Genomic DNA, 26373 nt, shown 5'->3' with positions numbered 1-26373 from the left:
ACAGGCAGTACTGGGCTAGGTGAGAATAAAGCAACTCCATAGCTCAGGAGTAGCAGACAGGCTTCTCAAGTTCGATCGCCAGCATCTCCAGGTTACAAAGGTAGGAAAGACCTCTGCAAGAGACATCTGGAGAGCCATTCTCAGTCTGTGTAGACTATTCTGGGCTAGCTGGATCTGTCATGTGTTCACAGGTGTTAATTTAAGGGAAATCCACAAGCAAATCCTCTTAATTTAGAGGCATCAGCCAAGTCAGCTGATTTTGGGATACCGTGAAAGGGCAGCAATACCAACCAATTATGTACCAATTGATCATTACTACTGAGAGCACCCCATCTGTAAATTCTGTCTCAGGCACCAAACTAGCTTGGTTAGGCAAGTCTCTCAAAGATTGAGGGCGCATTTTTCTGTCCCCTCTCTGCCCCTCCAACTGAAGGTTCTTCTGTGTGGTTAGCAACTCCCAAAGACACAAGAACCACTCAAGAGCTCCAAAATGCTACATATTGCCTCTAGCCCTATACAACACCAGCTGACAAACCAGGTGAAAATGGCTAACTGCTTTGTTTACAGAAGCTCATTAGTGAGAATATCTGCATTTTGTCGGGAGAAAAAATATGTTGCCACCTACAGCCCAGTGGAGCCTTCCTATAGCATCAAGGACAGCAGCAGAAAAACAAGCTGAAAAGTAAGATGGGATGACTCATATACATTAAGTGCTCTTATGACTGGGAGGCACACTGAACAGGGTTAGATGGTTCAAACACTCCCCCAAAACTGCAGAGAGAGCAAAGGAGCACTACCATATCGTGGGCAGCAAGGAAATCAATTTGATAAAAATTCCCCAAAAATTCATTGGATGGCTTTCAAACCACTATCCACCTCTCCAGATCACAGAGTGTGGTTGGGGGGCGGGGGAAAGAGACTCCTGTATGCAGGTCACATCTGCCCAAAATTTCATATTGCCCTCTGGGGGGCCCAGTTGTCCAGGGGAGCTTTGATGTCCTATGCAAGGCATTTGAGTGGGAAATGTCTCAGTAGACTTGTGATCCCGGCAAATATGCAAAAAGTAGCCTGTGCATTTTGCAAATGCATGTATGAAGCTTTGGGGATGCAACTGCATTTTTTAAATCTGAAAATTTAAGGAGCTGCAAGGCAGAGCTTGCAGTTCAGCTGCGCGTTGACCTTATTTACATGCTTCTGCTGAGATGACTGAGTGGTGGTTGCTGATTTTCCTTTTGCACAGAGTGTGGTGGAAAACTTTATTATAAAAAATAAAATCTATGAAGAAAAATGGAAGGTGAAATGAGTGGCTTTTCTAAGAATGCCTCTGTTTCCATGGGAAATAGCTTTGCAGGTATGTTGGCGCATAATTCTGTGTGTGTTAAGGGAATGTTTGTGTGTGGGTTTGACCCTGCTCACTTTGGGAATGTGGCCCCGGGCAACTTTCCACCATAGTAACGTGGCCCCAAAAAACATTACCCCACACTCCCACCCAAGAGAGTCTGGGAAAGAGCAGGGAATCAATGCTGACATGGGTGAGTAACATGGTTCTTAGAAGTCTCTCTTTAAGACACCTAACAGCATCACAACAAGCAACATCCGAATGTAAGAACAGTGAAAGCTAGATTAGACTAAGACTCATGTAAACCAGCAGCCAGCCTTCCCCTTCACAATGCGCTAGATATATGAAGGTCTTGTGTACTAGATCTAAACATGGACCATCACGGGGGCATGCCACATACCTGATAGGGTGGTCCCCACACGTCTTGGGGCGCTCCATTACAGACACCCACTTGTCGTCGTAACTGAAGAGGGAGAGGTCGAGGTAGGGGCTGCCACTGTAGGACTGAGCGCTGATGGGAAGCTGCCCCAGCAGCCGCCGCACGGCTTCCGTGTGCCCACCGTACTTTGCATTCACAATGGTGTCCTTGAATCTGAAGGCAACAGGCAGGTTGGCGGTATAGAGATGAAAGGCACGAAACAAAAATCACCACCACCCACAACGCTAAGTCTTAGCCTTGGAAGAAGCAGAGATAGAAAGATACAAAAGGAAGGGAGGGATCCATGTTTCAATGGAGCACATCCCTGCCACGACAAGCTAAAAATATCTGAGGAAGCAGCAATGGGAAGAAACTCTGCCCAAGGCATTAGAAAGTTTCTGCCAGTTGCTGTACAGAGCACTGTCGCATCCAAATCATACATTTAAAGAAATATGATGCCTCTTTGACAGCCCTGGCTTCCCCCAAAGAATCCTGGGACTGCAGTTTCTTCAGAGTGCTTAGAGCAGGGGTCGGCAAGGTTTATCTTGCCTGGGCCGGATCAGTCCCACGGAGATCCCTCTGTGGGCCAGATCACACGCACACAATTTTCAGTGTCTGCATGTGCACAGATGCAATTTTTGGCATCTGCGTCTGTGCAGACGCAATTTTGGGTGCCGCAGAAGTGAGTTCCTGCGCCATGCTGCTTTAGCGCAGCACATGAGCAGGCAGCTCGGTTCAGAGGCGGCTCAGGGCCGGTCAAACGACCTCCACGAGCCACTTCTGGCCTATGGCCCTTAGGTTGCTGACCCCTGGCTTAGAGTTTATAGAAGACCCCTTGCTGAGCCACAATTCCCAGCACTTCTACTGCAATTTCAAGGATTTATTTTTTGGCCGGTGTGTGTGTGTGTGAAAAACTAGCAGTTTCATATGCCAACCAGTTACAGTGGTACCTTGGTTGTTGAACTGAATCCATTCTGGGAGTCTGTTCGACTCCCAAAATGGTTCAAAAACCAAGGCGCGGCTTCCAATTGGCTGCAGAAGTGTCTCGCACTCAAGTGGAAGATGTGCCAGATGTTCAGCTTCCAAAAAATGTTTGCAAACCGGAACACCTACTTCCATGTTTGCGGCGTTCGGGAGCCAATTTGTTCGGCAACTAAGCCGTTCGAGAACAAAGGTAAGACTGTATAGCAGGAGTTGAGGACCCTGTGACCCTCTAGATGCTGTTAGACTCCCAAGTCCCAACAGCCCCAGTCAGCAAAGCCAATGGTCAGGGATGATGGAAGATGTAATCCAACAACATCTGGTGAGCCAAGGATTCCCCACTCCAGAGTTACACAGTATTTTTTTGCTGACAAACAACCTGCATTCTAAGCAGCAATTGTTTGGTGCAACTGTGTTCAAAGTGTGCTCGTTCGCTGGAAGCACATTATGGGGTCCTCAGTGATGAGTGATGGAGGAGAAGCTTCCCTGAAAGACAGTGAGCCTATCCTTACGGATCGTTCCCCTGCAACAGCTAGCCACAGGTGTACTACTCTGGCCAAGTTCTAAGGTGCAGACTCACTTTACACAGGCAACAATAAGACTCAACATGTTCAGGCAGGACGCCAAACAAACTGAATGGGAGTCCTAGAGCACTGTCCAAAATCCTCTGCAACAGACCTGAGGTTCCATGTCAAAACAGATGTCTCCAGGGAGGGACCCCAACAGATAAAATCAATGTGGAAGGAAGTTCCTAATGCTACTGCATGAGCCAATCACTTAAATGCATATGCATTCAATTTAGGTGCCTTTTTTAGATTGCTTCTTCAAAACAAGATAAAAGCACATAAAAAAGCAGAACAGCCACTGCACATTGTTGAAAGGAGAAGCAACCTTTAATATATTCTTTAGCAGATTCCATTAAAGTAACACATGCAAACCAAAGCAGTTTTTAAAGAAATCCTAAGAACTAACAAAAATGGGGCCCTGCACTTATGATGGTAGCATACAAGAGTCAGAGGATTACTCTGCAGTCTTGCTGAAGGCAGAGTCAAGTTTGGATACTTGAGGAAGGTTCACTCCCCTTCTGACTGGCCATCATTACTGCACCCCCCCCCCAAAAAAAAGTTTGATCCTGCCTCTAGAAGAAGAGTTAACCCTTGCAAGTATGCTCCACTCTGATGAGCATGAGGTCAAAGACCTGTCATCAACCCACAGCTTTACTAATCAACACTGACTCCCACCAATTAATCAACTGAAGCTTTAGCTGATTAATCTAACAGTCAAAGATTTCAGCCTTGCAATAATTAAAAGCCTTTATAACGAACTGGCTGCCTTATTCCCCTTAAACAGCACTCATAGTTTGCTTTCTGGAGGTAGCCTTGAATTTAACGGATACAGATTGACTTCTTCCTAGGTTCAAGAGCCCCTAAGCTACATAATACGGCAGAAACTAGAAATGTGGGAGGAAAGAGATGGATTACGAACCCATCAAATTAATACAGGTTTTCTCTAAGAGCTACAGATGGCTCCTCCAAGGTCGAAGGATGATGGGGAAATCCATCCTCAGACGTTGTTTAGATTATGTAAAGATGAGGGACCGGCAAGTGGGGGGAAAAGAAGACCTTGTTCTTGTTGAGCTGCCTGGAAAATGCTTTCTGGTACACAGTCTAAAGTAGTTTTCTTGCCTTAGAGATAGAAGAGAGTGTTATGCTCTCGTCACTGGACTCAAGTTTACAATTCACAAATAATCATTATTTGCCTTGTTGTGCCTTATGCATGGGCTTTGCTGGCTCTCATGCCACCCACCCAGCTAGAACATCTCTCTTCCAGGATCCCTTTGGTATACCCCATTCTTCTTCAAGCCAGACAAAGGGCCATAATAATGCAGTGGTTAGAGCAGAGGCTAGCAGAAAGTAGATCTGCTAGTCCTCTGGGCGATCTGCAGGACAGCAGGAGTTTCTCACTCCCAATAGTTGAACAATAGTGTGTGTGTTTGTGTATGGCATGGCTGGCCATTTGCTAATTGCTTCTGTCTCAGCTTCACTGTTCCTCACTTGTAAAACAAGAGTCTTAATTGGTTCCCTTTGATCTCATCTTTGTGTAGTTCTGCTGTCTGATTTTATTCTAATCCACCCCCCCCCTCAAATCTACAGAGTTGCTATAAAATAACAAAACAGGTCAACACCAGTCATGTTAAGCAATTATCATAAAGCAATTCTAAGCATAAAACGAACCTTTTAAAAGTAATTCATATACAACGTAAAAGGCAGCAGGTGAAACATATAATCAGCAACAGGCCACAACTCATCCAAAAGCGTGAATAAAAAGATTAATCTTAAACTGGCACTAAAACCAAGTAGAGTTGGCACCAGATGCATCTTCATGGGGAGGGCATTCCAGAGGCAGGGATGCACAACAAAGAAGACCATTTCCCACATCACCACACCTTCCACTTCACCTGGCAGTGCAACCACAAGAGGGCCTGCCATGCTGACCTTTAAGCCTGGACAGGTTGGTACAGATAAAGGTACTGTGGCCCAAATCATTCAGGGGGTCCTGTGTCAATGTTAACACTGTGAACTGAGCTCAGAAACACACAGGCAACCTCTTCAGGCTCTTTGGAACTAGTGCTATGTGGTCCCAATGGGCTGTGCCACTCAGCCAGCCACATTCTGGATGAGCTGCAGTTTCCAGACAGTCTTCAAGAACAGCCCCAAGTAGTGTGTGTTACAGTTATCCAGTCAGGTGGCTACTGCAACATGAAACAGTGTTTTTGTGCTACAATTAATAAGTAATTAGTAAGTAATTTTCAGTTGCATATGCATGTTATCCCAATATTTGCCTCTTGGAGTACAGGAGGCAATCAGCTCCAACCTAGGCCGCCATTTGCCCATGGCTCCACTCCCGTTGTACACACTATGGTTCTGGTTGAGGGACCTCAGTCTAGTAAAAAACAATAACGAGCAAACCCTTGCCTCTGCCATGAACTTACAAGCTGGCCTTAGGTAACCCAGCACCCCCAGCCTCACTTTCCGCAATATGAGGACAAAACTACTGGTTTACCCTATAAGGCTGTTTAAGGATGACTGATAATGTATGTAAAGCACTTGGAACATGTTAAAGCACTACATTGAGGGTATCTAAAGTGCTGACAGACTACAACTCCCATTCTCCCTGACCACTGGCCACATTAGCTGGGGTAATGGGAGCTGAAGTCCAGCAACATCTGGGGGGCACCATGTTGGTTATCCCAGAACTACATAAATGCTTGCTGTCATCATTATCATTCCTATTACAGTGGTGCCCCGCAAGACGAATGCCTCGCAAGACGGAAAACCCGCAAGACGAAAGGGTTTTCCGTCTGAAGAGGTGCTTCGCAAGACGAATTTCCCTATGGGCTTGCTTTGCAAGACGAAAAATGACGAAAAAATTTGAATTTTTTTTCCGCTCCAAAACCCCTTATTTTGAATCGCTAAGCTGCTAAAAGCATTTTAGCAGCAAAACCGCTAATCCCCCACCCCTTAAAAAGCCGTTTTTAGCCCTTAAAGTGCCAATAGCGCTAATAGCGCTAATCCGTCAATGGGCTTGCTTCGCAAGACGAAAAAACCGCAAGACGAAAAAACCCGCGGAACGGATTCTTTTCATCTTGCGAGGCACCACTGTATACCCATGTACACCAATGGCACTATAGCAATAAACTTAGTTGAACCATAGAGCTCGATATGAAGCCAGTTTTTAGCCTCTCCAGCTTCACTGGCTTTGCAAACTGACTGGGCAACCATGCACGGTCCAAAGGGCTCACCGGCGTTGGATCTGCCTGGCGAAATTGTTGCTTGAGGCTGAGCAGGGGAACTGGACCGCCTCGCTGTGCAGTGTGGCATTCCGGAAAAGGTCGCAGAAGTTCTCGAAGAGTTCCAGCAGCTCGTCCGACGTGTTCTCAAATACAGCAATCACCTCGGTGGTCACCATGTTGTACACAACAAAAAACGAAGGCTGAGCAGGAGGAAGCAGAATTGACGTCAGCCAGCTGAGCCCAGGTGGAAGACACAAAGGCCATGTTAAGTGAGCAACTTGCACCACCAAGCCATTAAACCAACCAAGATACGATGCTGTTTTGTGGCTGGATGGGAGGATTCTGCATTTCACCTGCCAAGTTCATTGTAACTTCCAGCCATCGCAATGGGCGACAGATTAACTATGCTATTAACTACCGTCAAATTATTAACAAAGCAATGTGAAATTCCTCCAATTCTTGTTTTGTTTATTTCAAACTGGACACATCAATGTTGCTGTTTCCTTTCTCTGCCAAACATGAAATGTTTTTTCAGAGTGGCAGATTTAATTTTAGCTCCTGCTGCGAAGTGATTTTTAAGCCAGGTGGTAGCTGGCAATGAATTATTTCCCCCTGTATATGCAGAAAGGTGAGAGTTGGTAGGCTTTATTTGGGGAGGGGCTGGGGGGGACACTTATTTTCTTTTCCTGTCTTAATATTTCCAACATGCCGAGAGGAACCTTTTAAAGCGCATTGTGCTCCACTGTTGCCTGTAAATGGTGTACCCTTCAGGGTCCCCCGCTACTGGGGAAATGAAAGACTGAGCGCCATTAACTATTTCTTTTGAATTACTTGCGTTCTTATCCAAGAATGTCCAAAAGCTGCATTTTGGTTTTGCAATCAGTCACCTAGGTACTTGTGAAGAAATCTTTCCCTAGGTAACATGCTATGGACAAAAGATCAGGTCTATGTTTATTTCTGCATGTCTACAGACCGATTACTAAAGTCTGCACTGAGTTTGGCATCTCCAGAATCCTTGCATCCCCTTTTCTTTTTATAAAGGAAAAGTTTCAAGTCCATGAAAAGTCATGGAGGGGGGAAGGAATGCAGCTTGTTGTTATAGCCACCATTCCAGGGTCAATTGCCTGCTACTGGCAATCTAAGCCCTACCCTCCACATTCTCTCTTGCTGTTTCTCTGCTACTCCAATCACTGTCAAAGATGGGGGTTTTTTTGCAGGGAGGTGGAGAGTGAAATCCTGAAAGCACCACCTAGCTTTCCTGGACCTGCATATTCAACCTTTAGTGGAACCAGTGACATCTCAAATATAATACAACAGATCAGTATGGGGAACCTTTGACCCTCCAGATATTGCTGAACTGAAACACTGATAAGTCTCTGGCCATGCTTGATATGGCGGATGGGAGTTGTACTTCAACAACACCTGAAGGCTCAAAGGTTCCCTGCCCTTACAATAGGTGCTTGCAACTTTTGGACAACCAAATTTCACTTAGCACTCTTTATCATAATAAATGGGAAAGACCACTAATGGATCCCACACAACAACTAAGACCAACACTTCACATTGATTACTCAACAAAATGAATCTGGAAGTGCCCAAGAACCCTATTGATTTCCCCTTGGGAAAACTCTAGTCTTGCAGGGAAGTGCTAGGTCCAACCCAGTGTCTTACAGATGTAGTTTATTGACCTCAAAAAGGCAGGGTTCTGGAGAGTGCAGAAGAAGCCCCAATAAATACCTCTCCCTTCTTTCCTGGAAAACCACAACTTTTTCAGACAGCTTATTCCATTGATTCTAAAAGCCCTTACAGCCCAACATTGAGCCTACCCATAAGTTGCTTCTTGTCCTGTGTATAACAGAGCTCACATTCTCCAATAGCCTTTCCAACATATATGTTAACTTTAATCAGCATGCGCTTCCATTAGCAATTTTAGCTTGCATACTAGACTTTGTCTCATTCTTGCAATATTCCTATGAATCCCTACACAAAGCCAGTCCTGGCAACCAGTACTATACACAGCAGCAGAGATATTAATTGATCTCAGTAGAGTTGTAGGTTGAAAAAAGAAAGTGACAACTCCACGCAAAGCGTTGTGGCTAAAGAGGCATTTGAACCCATGTCTCAGCCTAACCATGACCACTGCACCATACCAGCCCTCTCTCTAAGAGAAAAATTTGTATACCAAGAACTGAGGGCCTTTTGTGACCCATTGCCACACTACTAACTTGCATTCATCTTGCAGGCCTATGCACACTTTACCAGGGAGCAAGCCACATAGCACTTACTTCCAGGTAAAGGTGGACAAAATCAGACTGTATTGGTTGTCATTCATGGAAACTCTTACACCAGTCATTTATCTGAAAAGGTCAATCAATGGACTCAACAGTCAAATTTAACGACTGAAGAGGTGACTGACTGCAAGATAACAACCCAAATTGATCAACCAGCACAAAGATCAACATTTTCAATCCCCTGACCCATTTTTAAGTCTAACCTGCAACACAGGCCTACTTTCAATGTCCATGTTTCCCTGTGCCCACTTATCTTCCTCCTCTCTCACTCGCTGCCCTTCTCCTCTCCTGTCTCTTAAAAACACTTCAGTAAAAAAAAAAGAAAATGGTCTATCTGCTGGGACCCATTGCACAACTGAGTGAGTCACAACCAAACTAATGACTAATGAACCTAAACTCCTAAGCCCCTATAACAGATCGTAAAATGATAGAACCATGGTAATCAATGAAGCAACTGTTAAAGGTAGCACTTTAAAACAATTTTAGCAGGAGTTTAAACCCACCAGAGATTAAAGAGAGAACAGTGCTGGTGCTAAGCCTGCCTCCCTGGAAAATGAATTGCACAAGTGGGGTGCCACAAGGCCCTGAGAAAGCCCAGCCATGGCTCAGCCTACCACATGTTAGGTTGACAAGAAGACAGTGTTCCTCAATCTTAGGTCCCCAGATGTTGCTAGCTTCCAAATCAAATCATGCCCAGCCAGCTTAACCAATGGTCAGGGATGGTGGGGACCCAAGATATTTTTTTAATTTTTTAAAAAGTCTTAAGTCTCAGTGGCAAACAACCACATAGTGCAATTCTGTTCTGTGTTTTTTTTCTTACATTTATACCCCACCTTCCATCCATCGTGGGACCCAAGGCGGCATACATGTGGCTCCCAAGTGCTCATGCACCCACCACTGAACAAACCCAGACCTGAATAGCTTCTGCAAGGTGGCAGCCCCATGTGCCCTCAGATCATGCCCTATATTAGAACATTAATGCTGCCATTTGACTTGCAGCTAATAAGAGTTTCTGAGCTCCACTGACATCTTTCCACTTTGCAACCTACTGCGGTTCTGTTTCATGTTGTATCCCTCATCGCTCATTGTGCATGGGTGAGGGTATGAAGAAAGTATCAGTGCTGAGCAGGTTGATGTGGGGGAACAGACCCCATTCCCGGACACCTGGGTCCCAGGTCGCGTAGGGCTTGAAACACAAGCTCCAGCACTTTGATTTGTGCTTGGAAATGGAAAAAGGACCCTCGTGCAACTATTCCAACAGGCAGCAAAGACTGGAGTAGCCAGAAAGGACTGTAATTCGGTGGCTTTGCATACAGAAGGTCCAAGGTTCATTCCCCAGCCTCACCAGGTAGAACTGGTAGAGACTCCTGCTAGAAACCAGCCTCTGCCAGTCAGTGTAGATAATACTGAGTTAGATGGGCCAATCGTCAGACTTGGCATAAGTAGCTTTGTATGTTTCTGTGAAGCACTGTTTCAACCCATTCTTGGCTTGGCTGGGAAGGGAAAAAAGAGCTCCCGATGAATCAAAGTAACAGGCCATCAATCTTGCCTAATGGAAGGAGAGGCATGACTCACAATTGGCTGGGGTGATTTAAAGTAATAATAATAAAGGAGCAAGGGGGGGGGAATCAAAATTTTAACCTTTCTACACCAATCAACATCACAAACAAGAAAGAAAAGAAAGAAACTAAAAGCAGCCCAACCCAGCAGCATGAACATGCATGCCTCCTTTCTTCAGCTGTTTCCCACTCTATTTAATAGTACAAGGCTCTTGCTCCATTTTGGAAAGGAAGCTGCTGAAGATTTCATAAAAGACAGTTGTGAAAGAGTCACCATCAGAATGCTACAGCATAGGCTCCCCAGTTGAGTGGTTGCAATGAGAAGCCACATTTTTATAGGTAGCCTTTTTGGCTAAAAAGCAGGCTACAAATGTTTTCACTAAATAATATATACGATTGCAGGTTTCCCCCCCTTTTCACAGACTAGTGAAATTTACACTTGAGGACACTATTTCCTTTAGTTCCAGCAGCCAAACAGTATTACTTGGTCCATATAGGATTCAAGTTTATATGTTTCTAGAACCTTTGTTCAATGAGCGTTCAGGAACACAATGGTAACTATAAATACACAAACACACAACACGGCCATTGAAGCAAAGTGGAGAGATGCAATAGGAGCAGGGCTCCAGGAATATGAGTGCAGGTTAAATGACAACTTTAATTTAAATTATTGTAACTGAAGGAAGGAGAAATGTCATTTTTATTTCAAATATCCTGGACTGGTTCTAAGGGTTAGGAACCTGACTAGGAACTTGACTATATAAAATACAGCGGCTGGAGGGATAAGCAACATGGGAGGGCTATTGCCTTTGTCCCTGGATGCTTTCCAGAAGCATCTTGCCAGCTACTATTGGAAAGAGGATGGTGGAATAGAATGACCCTCAACCTGATCCAGGAGCTCTCTCCTTGTTAGGTAAAGGTAAAGGGGTCCATTAGGTCCAGTCATGGCCGACTCTGGAGTTGCGGGGCTCATCTCGCTTTATTGGCTGAGGGAGCCGGCGTACAGCTTCCAGGTCATGTGGCCAGCATGACTAAGCCTCTTCTGGAGAACCAGAGCAGTGCATGGAAACGCCATTTACCTTCCTGCCAGAACGATACCCATTTATCTACTTGCACTTTGACGTGCTTTTGAACTGCTAGGTTGGCAGGAGCAGGGACCGAGCAACGGGAGCTCACCCTGTTGCGGGGATTCGAACTGCTGACCTTCTGATCGGCAAGTCCTAGGCTCTGTGGTTTAACCCACAGCGCCACCCACGTCTCTCTCCTTGTTACTCACACACAAAAACTCAAAACAGCATGCTGACAGAAAGCCTGGTCGACAGGATTTACAAGAACAATATCAGAGTTTCAATATCCTGCCAGAATAGCTCCCACAAAGGCGAGCTCCATACCTGTGAAGGATCTGTCACCCGTAACGTGACCACGTCTTCACTTGTGTATTTGATGAAGAGATGGTTCTCATCCAAGAGCTGCATCTTCCACATGCGCAGCTGCCTCAGCTGGTCAAAATACTGGAAGAACCTCCTTTTAGCTATAGCACTCCCATCCTGTTCTGCCCTTCGCCACAAGTAGACCAGCAGCCTGTGCTTCAGAGAATTTATGAACGGTTCTTTGTATGGGTTCGCCATGCCTGTCTGAGAATCCCGCTGAACCTCTGGATAGACAGCAGAGAGTGTGAGGAGGTCATCTTCATAGCAAAAGCGGCCTATGGTTCGTACATCAATAAAGGTGCCCTCAGGTGTTACCTGAAATACATGAATGGTTTGCTGCTGTACAGACAGAATGGCCAGGATATTTTTATATAGGTAGAGCCCTTGGTTGTGGGACAATATGACTTTATCACATTTGAACGTCCTGGTATCACAAAGCCTGCCTGTGTGAAGGTCTATGATGTGCAAAGAGTAATCTTCCAAAGGTGACCGGGGGTTAGGTGTCACTGATTCACTGTTGCGGTAAACCTCAAAAAAGGGAGGGTGGGGCTCCTCAGGCAAATAGGCAGCAGAGCCAACAATGACATAGCGACAATCATCTGTGAACAAGCTACATTCACGGTTCAAGTGCTCGCCATTAGAGGCCACGTTGGTAATGTGAAGGAGGACAAAGAAACGTTCAAAGAGTCGCCCACGGATGTTGATGGACCGCTGGTCATTGCCATTAGCCAAGATCTCCCCATCGTAGCCCTGGAGGAGGTCCTCTGCTGCCTGGCACCCTTGATACTCATAGATCTCCAGTGAAGTCTGATCTGAGGAGAAGGCAATGAAGTACCTTCCATCAGGGGAGAACTTCCGTAAGAAGCAGGGTGGTTTTTCAACATTGACCACGGTAAAATTGGGGAAGACATTTTGGTGGAAGATGCGCACCTGGTGCCAGTGGGTGCCAGTCTTGCCAGAGGTGATCCTTCGACGTTCTAGACGGTAGATGACGTTCTGGTTCTGGATCCGACGTGGCCTGATAGTTGGGGCCTCATGATCCATAATATCTTCAAGTGGAAAAAGTCCCAGGGTGGCTAGAATCTGGCAGAGTCAAAAGGCATATCATGCTGTCCAAGAAAAGAAGGGTGTGGTTGCTGTGAGAATAAAATTGTAGAGAGATCAAAGGAAATAGAAGTCAGTGTTAGATTCACACATAGCATCTCTTTAAGAATAAATGTATCACGGCTCACATAACAATAACAAATACTTTTGCTAAATCTAGTATGTCAAATGGGGTGAGGTAGGACTCAGGCCCACGAAAGCTTATGCAACAACACATCTGTTAGCTTAAAGGTGGCACAACACTCTGTCCCATGGATGGAAAACCTATGGCTCTTGAGATGTTGCTGGACTCCAACTCCCATCAGTCCCAGCAAGCACAGCAAATGGTCTGGGATAATGGGATTTGTAGCTACATCTCAAAGTTCCCCATCAATGTTCTGCCCAGTTCTTTGTATTGAGTGCCAAAGGAATGTCTGCCTACCCACTGGCCAACAGCTGTTTACATGTATGCAATATACAAGGCCTGAAGAGGATACCTGGGCTTTAACAAAACACGTATGAGAACTGAGCATTGCCTTATTCTTTGTGGGAAAGCCAGAATTGTAATAATACATTTGTTACAAACATTTACAATTTTGCAAGAAGGAATTGGTGACTAAGAAAACTTCTTCCCACTTGAATATTTCTATGCACTCTTGCAGTAAAGTAACAGATGATCTAACCCAACAGAACAGCTAGGCAGCTATATCTGTTAAAACAGTGTCTCAGGAAATATGAGCTGAAATGAAACATGAAGATTCTCTGGAGTGACATGAATGTATCATGAAAATGAATGCCTATTATACAACAAAAAGTACTCTAGAAACAACAACAGCACAGAACCAAATTACAATCATTCTAACATATTATACTAGAAGCAAGCTTTATCAAAAAATATCTTCATGGTGCCATACAAGAGATGCTGAGGTTAGAGATGACAGCAAAACTGCAGAGCATGCTTTTCAGAGTTCAGGGCTCCCTCTTTTACAACTTTATCTTTGCATTGACCACAAGGGAAAGGATTAGGCTGAGTCCAGTGAGTGGCCCAAGGTCACCCAGCCAGATTCAGAGTTCAATGGGGATTTAAATCCTGGTCACCTGGGTCCAAGTCCAAATACTCTTATCTAGTGTTCCCCAAAGATCTGACACAAAAGTGTGCCTTGGTAGAACTAAATGTGTGTGTGTGTGTAGCATTTATGACAATAGCCATAGCACCGTGGCAGTGCACATGCTTTGAATTCAGAGTCCCAGACTCAAACACTCACATCTGAAGATAGGTTTGGAAAGATCTGTCTGCAACCTTGGCGAACCAATGGTTTGATTCAGTATAAGGCACCTTCCTAGGTAATCAGCCACCTGCAATGACACTCAACCCACCTTGGTTCCTACAAAAAGTCACTGTTCCGGGCCGCCAAAGGCTTGGAAGGAGGAAAGGAAGGCAAAACCTAGCAAAGCAACTCCTGCAGAGATGCAACAGGCAGTCTCCTCTAAGGATGGGCAGTTCTGTGCATCTCTATATTGTGAAGCAGACATGGGCAAGCAGCAGATGCTGGTTCGAAGGAAACAGGGGCTGAGGACAGCCAAGCCTGCACAGAGACAGTGGGCATCCTCCTCCTCTCCACGGGTAGCTGTGTGACTTCTGGGAACTTTCAACCATCAGATTTATTTATGAATTGTTTTAAAGGGGGGGGGCACCATCGACACGATACTGGCAAAACTGCTCAAAGATGGTCTTTCAAAGGGATTTCTAGGTGCTGCTTCCCCGGGAAGTCACTGAACGTTTCAACTTCCTTGCTATTTTGGGCAGGTGCGGACCCGAAGCCACGGCGAGGGGCGAGGGGAGCAGCGCGAAGTCTCCCCTCCCAGCCAACCCTTCCCGCCCCCAAACTCGGGCTTCCGCGGGTGCGACGGAAGGGTCGAGCAGGGAGAGGTCCCGCCTCGCCGCTTCCCACCCAGGCCTCCCCTGACGGGGGAAGAACAGCAGCCCGCCTCCACAACTCACTCCGCGGAGGCCGCCGCCATGTTTCCGCCGAAGAAAGAGGAGGAGGAGGAGGGTGAGTGACGTCAGGCACTACCAACGAGTCCCCATAGCCTACCGCACCGCGAGCGGAAGGAGCGTAGCCGCAGTAAAGCGGAGACTTACCAAGGAACCACAGAGCGACAAGCGTCAGAGGACAGAGTGTCGACCGCTCTGGTTTGGTTTTCGGCGGCTGCTGTTCTCTGTGTTTCCGCAGCGGCCCCTGGCGGACGGAGGTCGCGAGGGTGGTGCCTCGGTACCCCGCTGCCTCCGCCTCCTCCCGCTTGGCTGCCATGGCAACCGCATCCTCGCTTAAGGCGGCGCCATGGCAACCAGCTTCCTAGGAGGGAGGGCTCCTAGCGGCAAACGTGGAGCATCCCTCTCTCCTCCCCATGGCGACTTAGTAACGCCTGCTCCGCCATACCCTGGCAGGGGGCATGAGCACCACCATGTTCTCCACTGACGTGGCCACCATCAGAGCTGGGGCTGCGTACGGTACCCGCCCCATAAAGGAGCCTTTGGTGGGCCATTTCTGTCCCACCTCCCGGTGCAGCATGGGGAGGAGCCTGATGCCAGTCCCCCCCCCCCGAGGTTGCCATGCCAACTGCTCTCACCAGTTGGGTGCCTTGCCACAGCCTAGTAGGGTGCCATGGCAACCTTAGGTACCATGGCAACGTCTCTCCCCACAACCAACCACAAAGCACACACATCTCCACAAACAGGTCATGAGGGCAACAATGACTCTACTGCACCCCAAAAAAGGCACTGGGACACCCCAGACACACAGTGGGACTACTACTAAACCGGTGGGAGCCTCCAGGCACTGTGACAACTTGTTTCCCCGGAAAAGCTTCAGCATGCATGTCAGAAATAATTTCTGATGTCCAGACGTCGTCCCTGTGGGAACAGTACAAAAACTGATTTTCTCCCTCAGGATGAAAAAATACATACTTACATATCTTCTGAGAGACCCCTGGCTTTGAAGCTTGAGAGAATACACAGACTATTCCATTTTCCACTGAGGAAACTCCTAAACAAATACTGCAAGCTCTTTGCACTGCAAATTTTTGGGGGGCTTGTTCTAAGGCAAGAGTGGGCAACTTCAGGCCCAGGGCCAAATGCGGCCCTCGGGGCTTGAATATCTGGCCCTCTCCCTAGCCACACCTTTCGCCGGTCCTGCTTTGTATGCTCCTCAGGTGTTTTTTCTGCTGGCTGGCCTATGTCCTTGAACTCAGCTAATGCCTCTTACTTGCCTAGATGGAAGGAGAAAGGGGAGTGTAGAAACTGGCTTACTGTAAAATGTCCACACATTGCTTTGGCTACTTTTGCCTCTGGCCACACCTGCCACTGGTATGTGCCCCCCATCAAGAAGGCTGCACTGCAGGAAATGTAGCCCTCAAACCGAAACAGGTTCCCCATCCCTCTTCTAAGGTGTGCACACTGCCTTCACATGGGGCATTGACCTGACCTCTTGGGCCCCATTACTGTTCCACGTGTTTGTACCCTGGGACATACCCAACACTGTGCATCACAGGGAAATTGTAAGCTGAGGATGGTAAGCTGCCTTTTCACTTCCCTGTCATGACCAACTTTATCTTGAGAAGTCCTTGTTTAGTTTTCTGGGAACTCCAGGGTTCTTGGAAGTGGAACATAGTTTGAAAACCATGTTGACCCTTGCTTCTGGATAAGGTAAAGGTAAAGGTACCCCTGCCCGTACGGGCCAGTCTTGACAGACTCTAGGGTTGTGCGCCCATCTCACTTAAGAGGCCGGGGGCCAGCGCTGTCCGGAGACACTTCCAGGTCACATGGCCAGCGTGACAAAGCCGCATCTGGCGAGCCAGCGCAGCACACGGAAACGCTGTTTACCTTCCCGCCAGTAAGCGGTCCCTATTTATCTACTTGCACCCGGAGGTGCTTTCGAACTGCTAGGTTGGCAGGCGCTGGGACCGAACAACGGGAGCGCACCCCGCCGCGGGGATTCGAACCGCTGACCTTTCGATCGGCAAGCCCTAGGCACTGAGGCTTTTACCCACAGCGCCACCCGCGTCCCCTAATGCTTCTGGATAGATCTCAGTTTTTACTAACCATTTGAGTTGTTGGGCAGTTGCCTCTTTGGTCGTCGCTGTGGCTTTGTGATGGGAAACAGCTTCAGTTCTATCGGCTGAATGTCTTCCAGTTCTTAAAAGAATGAAATAGCCTTGGCCATAGCCAAATTTTAGGCCTTAACAAACAGCACCCATGCCAAAGGCGTATAGTAATTGGCAATGTAAGCAATACATTATATCCGTGATAGAGAGCCTGTGGTCCGCCAGATAGTGACACAGAGAGGAGCAAGGAGAGAATTATGATGGCACAATGAGTGTTAGCCAAACAGGTTACTGATTACCAATTACTGTTTTTTATATATTTTTAGAAAAATTTGTGGTTGAAATGCCTAACTGAACTAAAATGGTATGTTTATCCAGTTGTCAGTTACCACCAATATTGGTAACAAGAGACAAGGACATAGAATGCCTTTTCAATGCTTTATTCACACTTTGATTAATACAGTTCTCACATGGAATACATTACTTCAATGTACACAACCTATGCTAAAAATAATCCAACATATTTAGCAAACGGTATAGTATCCCAGCACAGCAGAAATCTAGACTATTTGGTTGATGAAGTCAACTAATAGGTAGGAGGAGTCTTACCAAACCAGAAGGTGTTGTATGATCCAATGCAATAAAGTCTCCTCGTAAATGGTCAGTTATGACTGAATGCTCCCAAAAGCCCCAATACTTGCCATTTTAGAAGTTTGCTCCAACCATTCTTGCTCTGGGAATCTCCCACCATTTTGCTACCATATGGCATACAAGAGACTTGTGCCCAACTTGTGTTTTCTCCAATGTGTCAAGTCTTCATACTATCTTGTTTTGACTAAATGTATGACTAAACTTGTTTTTTTACTATTTAATTTGTTTTTCTATCACCCTTCTACATATCTTTCCACTAGCAGCCCTAACATCTTTCCTGTTTCCTGCTGTCATCTGCTCATAAATGGCCATGCTTCAGTTGACCTGACCCATCCCAACTATTTCATCATCTATATCCTTAACTTACCCCACAAGTACTTTCACTGGAAGCCTTTCCCATAGCTGGTATCTTTCCAATATCATTTTTAAAGGCTTCCTATCAAAAGCATATTTCTGAAGTCTTTCTTTTGAAGTCCTCCCTAATATCATGCATTTGAAGCATCACAATGGATCAGTTACCCTCTCAAAAGCTGCTAAGGACTTTCTTGATGGCTTTTGCAACCAACATGACCCAGCACTCCTCAATCAAAGATGGCCACATGCTCTTGATTAACGGAGCTTCAAGTTCATCTGCTAGTCTTTTATCTGTCTGATTTTCTTCTTAATCCAGCATGTTAGGGAAATAAAGGCTATAATGAGTCCTATTTCAAGGACACAAATCAAAATCACTCAGGGAGAATGGTGTGGTGCGCGCACACACACACACAGAGAGACAGAGAGAGAGAGAAAGAAAGAGAGAGAGTGTGTGTTCTATGCAATCTTGTAAATTCTGCCCACTTTTGGCTCTGGCCCTACCTACTGCATGTGCCCTCCCCCCAAAAAAAAAGTATCCCCAAGGCAATGTGGCCCTCAGCAGAAAATAAAAGGTTCCCCAAGCAATGCATAGGCTACAAAGGCTTTTACAAACAGTTCTTACAAACTGTTCCACCCCTGCACATGCAGGTGATGGAATATAAGAGCTACTACACGTGCATGACATCATTTTGGATGCCTTTCTATGTAAGTGGTCAATAAACACTTGCAGAGGGTGAGAAAAGAAGTATCTCTGATTCTGTGCTTTTAAATAGGCATATATTACACAGAATCAAGCACCATCCACCTAGGAAAATATTCCTTTCATGATTGTCTAGTTAGACAAATTGCAGGAAAAAAGACTGTTATTCAAATAGGCATGCTGAACCAAAGGATCGGGACACGGTGTTTAGGGTACAATCCTATGCACCAGATATGGCAGCTGAGGAACTTTAGGATCTGGAAGAAGCTCCTACTCTGGTGTATCCAGAGATATGCCTCTACTAGGGAAAATAAAGGTAAAGGTAAAGGGACCCCTGACCATTAGGTCTGGTCATGATAGACTCTGGGGTTGCGGCACTCATCACGCTTTATTGGCCGAGCGAGCCGGCATACAGCTTCCGGGTCATGTGGCCAGCATGACTAAGCCACTTCTGACGAACCAGAGCAGTGCACGGAAACGCCGTTTACCTTCCCACCAGAGCAGTACCTATTTATCTACTTGCACTTGATGTGCTTTCGAACTGCTAGGTTGGCAGGAGCTAGGACCGAGCAACGGGAGCTCACCCCGTTGCAGGGATTCGAACTGCTGACCTTCTGATCGGCAAGTCCTAGGCTCTGTGGTTTAACCCACAGTGCCACCCACATCCCTAGGGAAAATACACCAGTGCAATTTCAGAAATAAAGCAGCTGAGTGTTACACCTGGGTGGTTATCCTTACCACCCAGGCAGTTCTGCTGTGAAGGACCCAAAACAGTGGTAATGTGTGTGATAGGAACATAGGAAGCTGCCTTGTACCATTGGGCCATTGGTCCATCTAGCTCAGTATTGTCCACTCTGACTGGCAGCACCTCTCCAAGATTTCAGACTGTGGTCTCTCCCACAGAGAGCAGAGCCAAGCAGAGACACAGCCCTTCCCAGTCAAATCCAGGTTGCACCCTAGACTCTTCCAACAAGGCCCTACAATGGCATTATGTTCTGCTGCACTGTTGCAGTGGGACATGGTTGGGCACAAATGGAGCACCACTATTTAATGGAGAGCCAATGACATCACTTCTGAGGGCATACCTCTGAGTCCACCAGAACTCTTCAACAGACTGCATGTTACACAAAGCAGAAGGGGTGTGGTTTGGAGGCTGACTTGGAGCTGAAGCCACAATGTCTTCATTGGTCAAAAATTCAAAATGACCTACAACACTTGGGGGGGTGTTAAGGATCTGGACAACTGGCTAGAAAAGGTTAATCATTGCTGGTCTAAAGCTCTCCAAGAAATGCTTCGCTGCAATATTTGGGCCATTTTAAAAGTGATGTGATCTGGACTTACCAAGGTCTCCAAAATTTATAATGTTTGTGATTCATGTAGGGCCCACATTGTAGGCTATTGGGATTTCATGCCTTGTGAAAACAGAACAGCAAAAGCCACTTTGCTGTCTGTTCTGTCAACAGATCGAGATTTTCATAAGTTTGGGAATAAGTGTTGCAACTTGAATTCTTCTTTCAGTGCTTGGGAAATATGTCTTTTAGTGGGAGGTTAGACAAATCAATATCCCTGCTGTTTACTGAGTGTTTGGATCCAACTTAAAACTCCATGGGTTCCCCTGCATTGACTGAAAGTAGCTGAAATCAAAGAGTTACATTTTTGGAATGTTATGAAATAAGACAACCATGGGACCCAGTATGGTGTTAGCAACCCTAGGAACAACCAGTTCGAGATCTGCCTTGCTGTCACAGTAAATAACCAGCAAACTTTTCTCCATCCCATCCCATTCCTCCCAAGCCTTTTCAATTATTGGTGGGAGGCCTATTTACTCTTGACCTCATGCCTAGCGTTGTTGACATGAAATGAGATTTCCTACATCTGCACACACACAACCATATCTTCTTGTTAGGATGTGTGTCAGTGCAGAGTGCTGACCTTGGAAAGCTGTTTTCAGTTCAGCGAGCGGGCAGGAGGAAGATATAATTTTCTGTTGTGGCACCAAGGATGTAGAACGCCCGAGATCTTCCTTTTTCATTGGGCAGTGAAAACATTTATTGCCGCAGGCTTTGAGGGTGGCTTTTAATTTGATCACATCGTACCGTATTGGGGCTGCATTGAAAGGTGGGTGCAGAAATAAATGCTAATTCTGCTTTTGTACAATAGGTTAATTTCCACACACAGAGAGAGAGAGACACTATCCACCTTCAAGAGAAGCAAAAGTATCAGTATTCAAGGACACATTCCAGCCTGGAAAAATGTGTGAAGCCATTGGTGTAGATGTAGAAAAGGTGTGTTCTGGGGAGAGTCCCAAGGGCCAGACTGAGGGAGAGTCCACCTCAGGACTGAGGTTCCCCATCGCCAGTGGCGTAGCATAGGTTGTCAGCACCCGGGGCCAGGCAAGTAATTTGCGCCCCCCCCACTGCACTGTCCCTCCCCCAGATAGTCCCTCGCTCTCTCTCCGCACCGCACCGCACGCCTGGCACCCTCCCCTCCACAGTGGGTGGCGACCCGGCGGCTCGGATCGGATTCGCACAGCCAGCACTGCAGTGAGAGAGAGTGAGTGAGCCAGGTAGGGGCAGAGAGCTGCGAGTGTGAGCGCCCCCCCCAGATGTTGCGCCCGGTGCGGCCGGCCCCCCCTGCACCCCCCACGCTACGCCACTGCCCATCGCTGTCTCATTTTGTTGATTTGTGCATTTGTAAAAAATAATGTTGGATGTTTTGAATAGACTAGAGTTGATGCTTAGAAACGAACAATACCTTCTTACGACAGTTTCACAGCTCTCTGCATCCTTGAGTGGCTGCAGGGTGAGCTTATTTGAGTTAGAATCTCATTGCGGATCTGCATTATGTGCTTATTTTCAGATATTCATGGGTAGCAAAGAGGAACTCACGTTGCCATGGGCGTAGCCAAGGGGGGGGGGCAGGGGGGCAGCTGATTAAGAATTGACACAGGGCGTTTTTTCAGATGTAACTCACTAGAACTCAGTTCCAGCAACTCTCAGATGGGCACCATTCCCATTATAAGAGAACAAGAAAGGCATTGATGGTGAGCTCTGGCATACCATCTATTTTTCTAGAAAAATAGCACTGAATGGATGGATCTGTTAATTTCTGTCAGTTCCTACTTTCCCCAGCATTAAATTCAGTTATCTATATTTCTGTAGCGATTTCTTATTTTTTAAAAAATCCATATGAGAATCAGTATTTTAGTGCAAATGTCTGGTACTAAACATATTTCTGTAGGCAGTGTTGACTATTGTACACATTTTTGCAAGCAATTTCCCCAATTATTTATTTAAGGCATTTTTATTTTGTTTCATCACTAGCATTTCTAATGGTATAGTATGTTATTTTCACTAATACATTCATGGTTGTTCACAATTTCCCTTAATGTATAATTTTTTTTGAAAGCATTCATTAGAGATCTGTATCTGAAAATTCTGATAACTGCACATTTTGAAGGAGGCCTGTGTTTCAGTTAATCCCCTTCCCCATTTGCTAATTTGGTACATTCACCTTCAAATGTCAGCTGAATCAAATTTCCTCCTCTTTGTTACTCCAGATAGTATCTTCAGTTACAGTAGATCCACGGACATCTGTTCCCCCCTGGATTTTGAAATAAGAGACAAGCACTCTCGATAAACGACTGTCGGAACACCTTGAAACAAAGAACGCCAGCCCTCGATGCCAAAGGAAATGATGGAGAGATGTGAGATTTTGCGGAAGGGAGATGATGTGGGGAGATCATAAGCAAAGTGTTTATGAAATACAGTGGTACCTCGGGTTAAGTACTTAATTCGTTCCGGAGGTCCTAATTAACCTGAAACTGTTCTTAACCTGAAGCACCACTTTAGCTAATGGGGCCTCCTGCTGCTGCTGCCCCACCGCATGATTTCTGTTCTCATCCTGATGCAAAGTTCTTAACCCGAGGTAATATTTCTGGGTTAGCGGAGTCTGTAACCTGAAGCGTATGTAACCCGAGGTACCACTGTAGCTTTAATGTCGGAAGGTCTGGAAATATCCATGTGGAAGATGTTGCAGGCGGAGGAAACACTGTTCCTCGCCCGTCTGCGGCTTCATTTCATTCAGCTATTCATGCACTGCTCAACCAAGGACACTGAAGTACTTCTCTAGTATAGCTGCAGTTGACCTCCCTCATTTACCCTGACATGCGCTACCCTCATGCCGTAAACCACAGGGTGCGCCATGCTTGTTTGAAGCTGCTTTCTCCGTCCCCTACCAAAGCAAACTGCTTACATGAGAGCTGAGTGAGAGGGTGAAAACCAGCCTAGGGCCCCTGTTACTGAGGAATTCGCCCAGCGACAGATATATTATTCCCCAGGTTCTGTGGCCTGATGGTAAGAGGGCTTGGTTTCGTCCTCAACTCAATCTCTCTTGTTCAAAAAGGGTTTCTCAGGAATGGAAACAATAGCCAGCTCCCCAACAAATGATTCCCTGAGAGCTATGAAAAAGGGGGGAAGGGTTCTTTCCTCAAACAGATGTGACAGGCTCAGGGACAAACAAGCAGCAAAAGGTCAGGCCTCTTACACCTCTGACAATTTTGTTCCTCCTCTCCCATCTCTGGCACTGGGAGAGAGCGTCCATGCAAAGCAATGCAGCTCCCAGCCAATTTCTATCACAATCATTATGAGGGTCTGACCTGTCTTTTGTTCAGCCTCCCCCAATTATAAGGCTGCTGCGAGCTAGACTAAAGCTTATGCCATCTTGCAGTACTCCAGGTGAGACATTATGAGCTTGTGGGGTGGGAGGGGGGCAGGGAGAAGTTGTATATGGATTAGCACCTGGTCTGGAGGAGTGCTTTATTCATTGCATTTATATTCTGCTTTTCCTCCAAGGCATTCAAGGTGGTGCACATGTTTCCTCTGCTCCCCTTTGCAGACCCTCCAAGTGTTCCTATTTTCTAGGGACAGCCCTGAATTTAAAGAAGCTGCCCCGGTCTCTGATTTGATCCTGGAATGTCCGGCTTTTCCTTAAAGGTAAAGGGACCCCTGACCATTAGGTCCAGTCATGACCGACTCTGGGGTTGCGGCGCTCATCTCGCTTTATTGGCCAAGGGAGCCGGCGTTTGTCCACAGACAGCTTCCGAGTCATGTGGCCAGCATGACTAAGCCGCTTCTCGCGAACCAGAGCAGTGCATGGAAACACCGTTTACCTTCCCGCCATAGCGGTACCTATTTATCTACTTGCACTTTGACGTGCTTTTGAACTGCTAAGTTGGCAGGAGCAGGGACCGAGCAACGGGAGCTCACCCCGTCGCAGGGATTCGAACCGCCAACCTTCTGATCTGCAAGTCCTAGGCTCTGTGGTTTAACCCACAGCGCCACCCGCATCCCTGGCTTTTCCTTAGGACATTCCTATTTTCATCATAGAAATGTTGGAAGGGACAGAGTTATGCAACCCCCAAGCCAAGGAGACAAGTAACTATGCAACCTTTAGAAGACACTTGAAGGCAGCAGAAGTTTCTTTAATGTTTAATGTTTTGCTACGTTTTTATATATGTTGGAAGCCACCCAGAGTGACTGGGGCAACCCAATCAGATGGGAAGAGTACAAATAAATTGTTGTTGTTGTTTTTAATTATTGACGTCCCTATTTTCATCAGAGAAATGTTGGAGGGCATGTCTTTGTCTCCTCACAATAATCCTGTGAGGTAGGTCAGGCTGAGAGACCGTGGCTGGCCCAAGGTCTCCGAGTGAGCTTCGTGGCTGAATGCGGATTGGAACCTAACTCTCTAACCACTACACCATAAAGGCTATATAGCAGCTGCGAATATAAAGCACCTCCTTATACAACCACCTTAATTTCCAAAATGGGGGGAAACAGGAACCACACGAGGAGATTCAAGCTGGACTCCATCCCATCCTGACCTTGAGCAGAAGCAGGATGGAGCAAAGCCGGCCTCAACTGCAGAACTTCAGAGAATACCAAGCAAGCAACTGGTTCTGACGTCGGAGGCTGAACAGAGATCCTTTATTCCTGTGCATCCAGTCTACTTGTCCCAAATTTCTGCACCTCCTCAGGTGCAGTGATAACTGGTAGCCATTTGTGGGGCAGAAAGCAGGGAGGTCAAGGATAGGTGGAGGCAGAGCCAAGGACACAGCCAGCTAATTCTAGTTTAGTTCCATCCTTCTCCCTGCTGAGTTCTGCAAGCGACTTGGGAGGAAGGAGTCGGCAGACAGTGACAACCTGTGTGCAGGTTGTAAGCAAGAAGACAGGTGGGTTGGGGGCTGGCTTAAGGCTAACTGAGATTGGTGGGGCGCTGCCCCATTCACTCTAATGGACCCAGCCTTCACTAAGGACTTAGAGCCTACTCAGGATTGTGACTCCTCATTGTCAGTCTCTTTGGTTGACAAGCAGTCTAATGGGCTTGTGAAGCATGGTGTGTTTTGTGGGGTTTGTGTTCTTCAGGGCAGGGTACAGCTTTAAGAGTCAGTGCCTCTGAAGGTCTCAGTTCAGCAGGGCTTGGCTCAAAGGTACAGCGGCCACTTGCCTTACTTTAACAGAAGCCACCTGGTCGCAATCTACCCCACTATGGTGAAATGTCTTGCATATTCCTGTTTAAATCATAGTAATTCTTTTCAAATGACCTCTGACAAATATAAATCAGTACAGTGGTACCTTGGGTTACATACGCTTCAGGTTACAGACTCCACTAACCCAGAAATATTACCTCGGGTTAAGAACTTTGCTTCCGGATGAGAACAGAAATTGTGCTCCAGCAGCGCAGCGGCAGCGGGAGGTCCCATTAGCTAAAGTGGTGCTTCAGGTTAAGAACAGTTTCAGGTTAAGAATAGACCTCCGGAACGAATTAAGTACTTAACCCGAGGTACCACTGTAAAGGCAAACTTATGCCAGTGGGTGCTCTCTGTGCTTGATGGTACGTAAGATGCCAACCCTACCTGGCCAACAAGCTCACCTAGGATGCTGCAGCCCGGATTGGTACCCAACACCTCGGCTTCTGGTGCTGCTGGTCCAACTAATCTGGCTGGCTTTTCCTCATGTGGTTGAGAGGCAAGGGTCTGAGCTGCTGCTCAAGATGAGCTCCTGAAGCACTTGTTCATTCCCAACCTATTGTTGGTAGATGTTGAGTTTTCAAAGCTTCCACGGCCAGGAGTAGCCAGGGCCTAATTTAAGAGCTGAGCCTTACTCAAAGAGCTTTGGTTCCTCATGCCGGAGTTTTATTTCTCCATAGATAATAGAGCAGATTCTTTGTTTGGCTGTAAGAAGCTGCAGCTGCCTTTTGACGCAATTCAACCCCAGTCTTTTTTTTTTTTTTTTTTTTGCGTCCTTCAGTAAATCAAAACAGGCACTGAGAGTCTCCGTTCTCTTAGTGTGGAGAGCTGAGGGTAAAAGCCACAATGAATTCCATCTAGCCACCGTCAACAGCCTCTCCTCAAAACATGTGCTTAGAGGAGTCTTTGTCAACCTGGCACAACTCTGAGGTTTCAGACTGCAGCTGCCGCCAGCCCCAGCCTGCACGGGACACAGCCTGATTTACTACTCCAGGGCTCTAGCACTTTGTTTCCATCTGTTGCATGTGTAGTTGCAGTTTGACACCGAGCTGGTCTGATAATAGAAGCAGGAGACACAGTCTGCTCCTTGCTGGATCCAAAGCTGTGACTAGGGGGCTTGCCTGGAATCCGAATAGAGAAG

The 26373-nt window shown here is 46.5% G+C and overlaps 1 protein-coding gene and 1 long non-coding RNA gene across 9 annotated transcripts in view; one reads left to right on the top strand and one right to left on the bottom strand.

The window, feature by feature from the left end:
- The window catches only part of DET1 (DET1 partner of COP1 E3 ubiquitin ligase), a 23910-nt gene extending 6669 nt beyond the window's left edge, over positions 1–17241 (bottom strand). Inside the window, exons 1-4 of one of the 8 annotated variants that reach the window (XM_083412057.1) lie at positions 16997–17241; positions 11773–12947; positions 6541–6731; positions 1740–1931 (exon numbers count right to left, since the gene is read on the bottom strand). In XM_083412057.1, coding sequence (XP_083268183.1) covers positions 1740–1931; positions 6541–6731; positions 11773–12855 — 1466 coding nt within the window. In that variant the 5' untranslated portion in view covers positions 12856–12947; positions 16997–17241. Of the gene's footprint in view, positions 1–1739; positions 1932–6540; positions 6732–11772; positions 12948–14159; positions 15009–15037; positions 15153–16996 lie in introns of those variants that run through there. The other 7 variants (XM_083412061.1, XM_083412056.1, XM_083412059.1 and 4 more) reach the window with 7 other exon arrangements.
- Positions 15349–26373, top strand: LOC310663933. Its single transcript, XR_014504689.1, has 3 exons — positions 15349–16466; positions 22263–22409; positions 26014–26373. It is a non-coding gene; the product is annotated as an uncharacterized lncRNA (long non-coding RNA).

Source organism: Podarcis tiliguerta (genome assembly GCF_965153285.1).
Source record: "Podarcis tiliguerta genome assembly, chromosome: 14".
NCBI lineage: Eukaryota > Metazoa > Chordata > Lepidosauria > Squamata > Lacertidae > Podarcis > Podarcis tiliguerta.
Note: the sequence above shows the minus strand (reverse complement) of the source record. Positions and strands in the feature narration are given on the sequence as shown.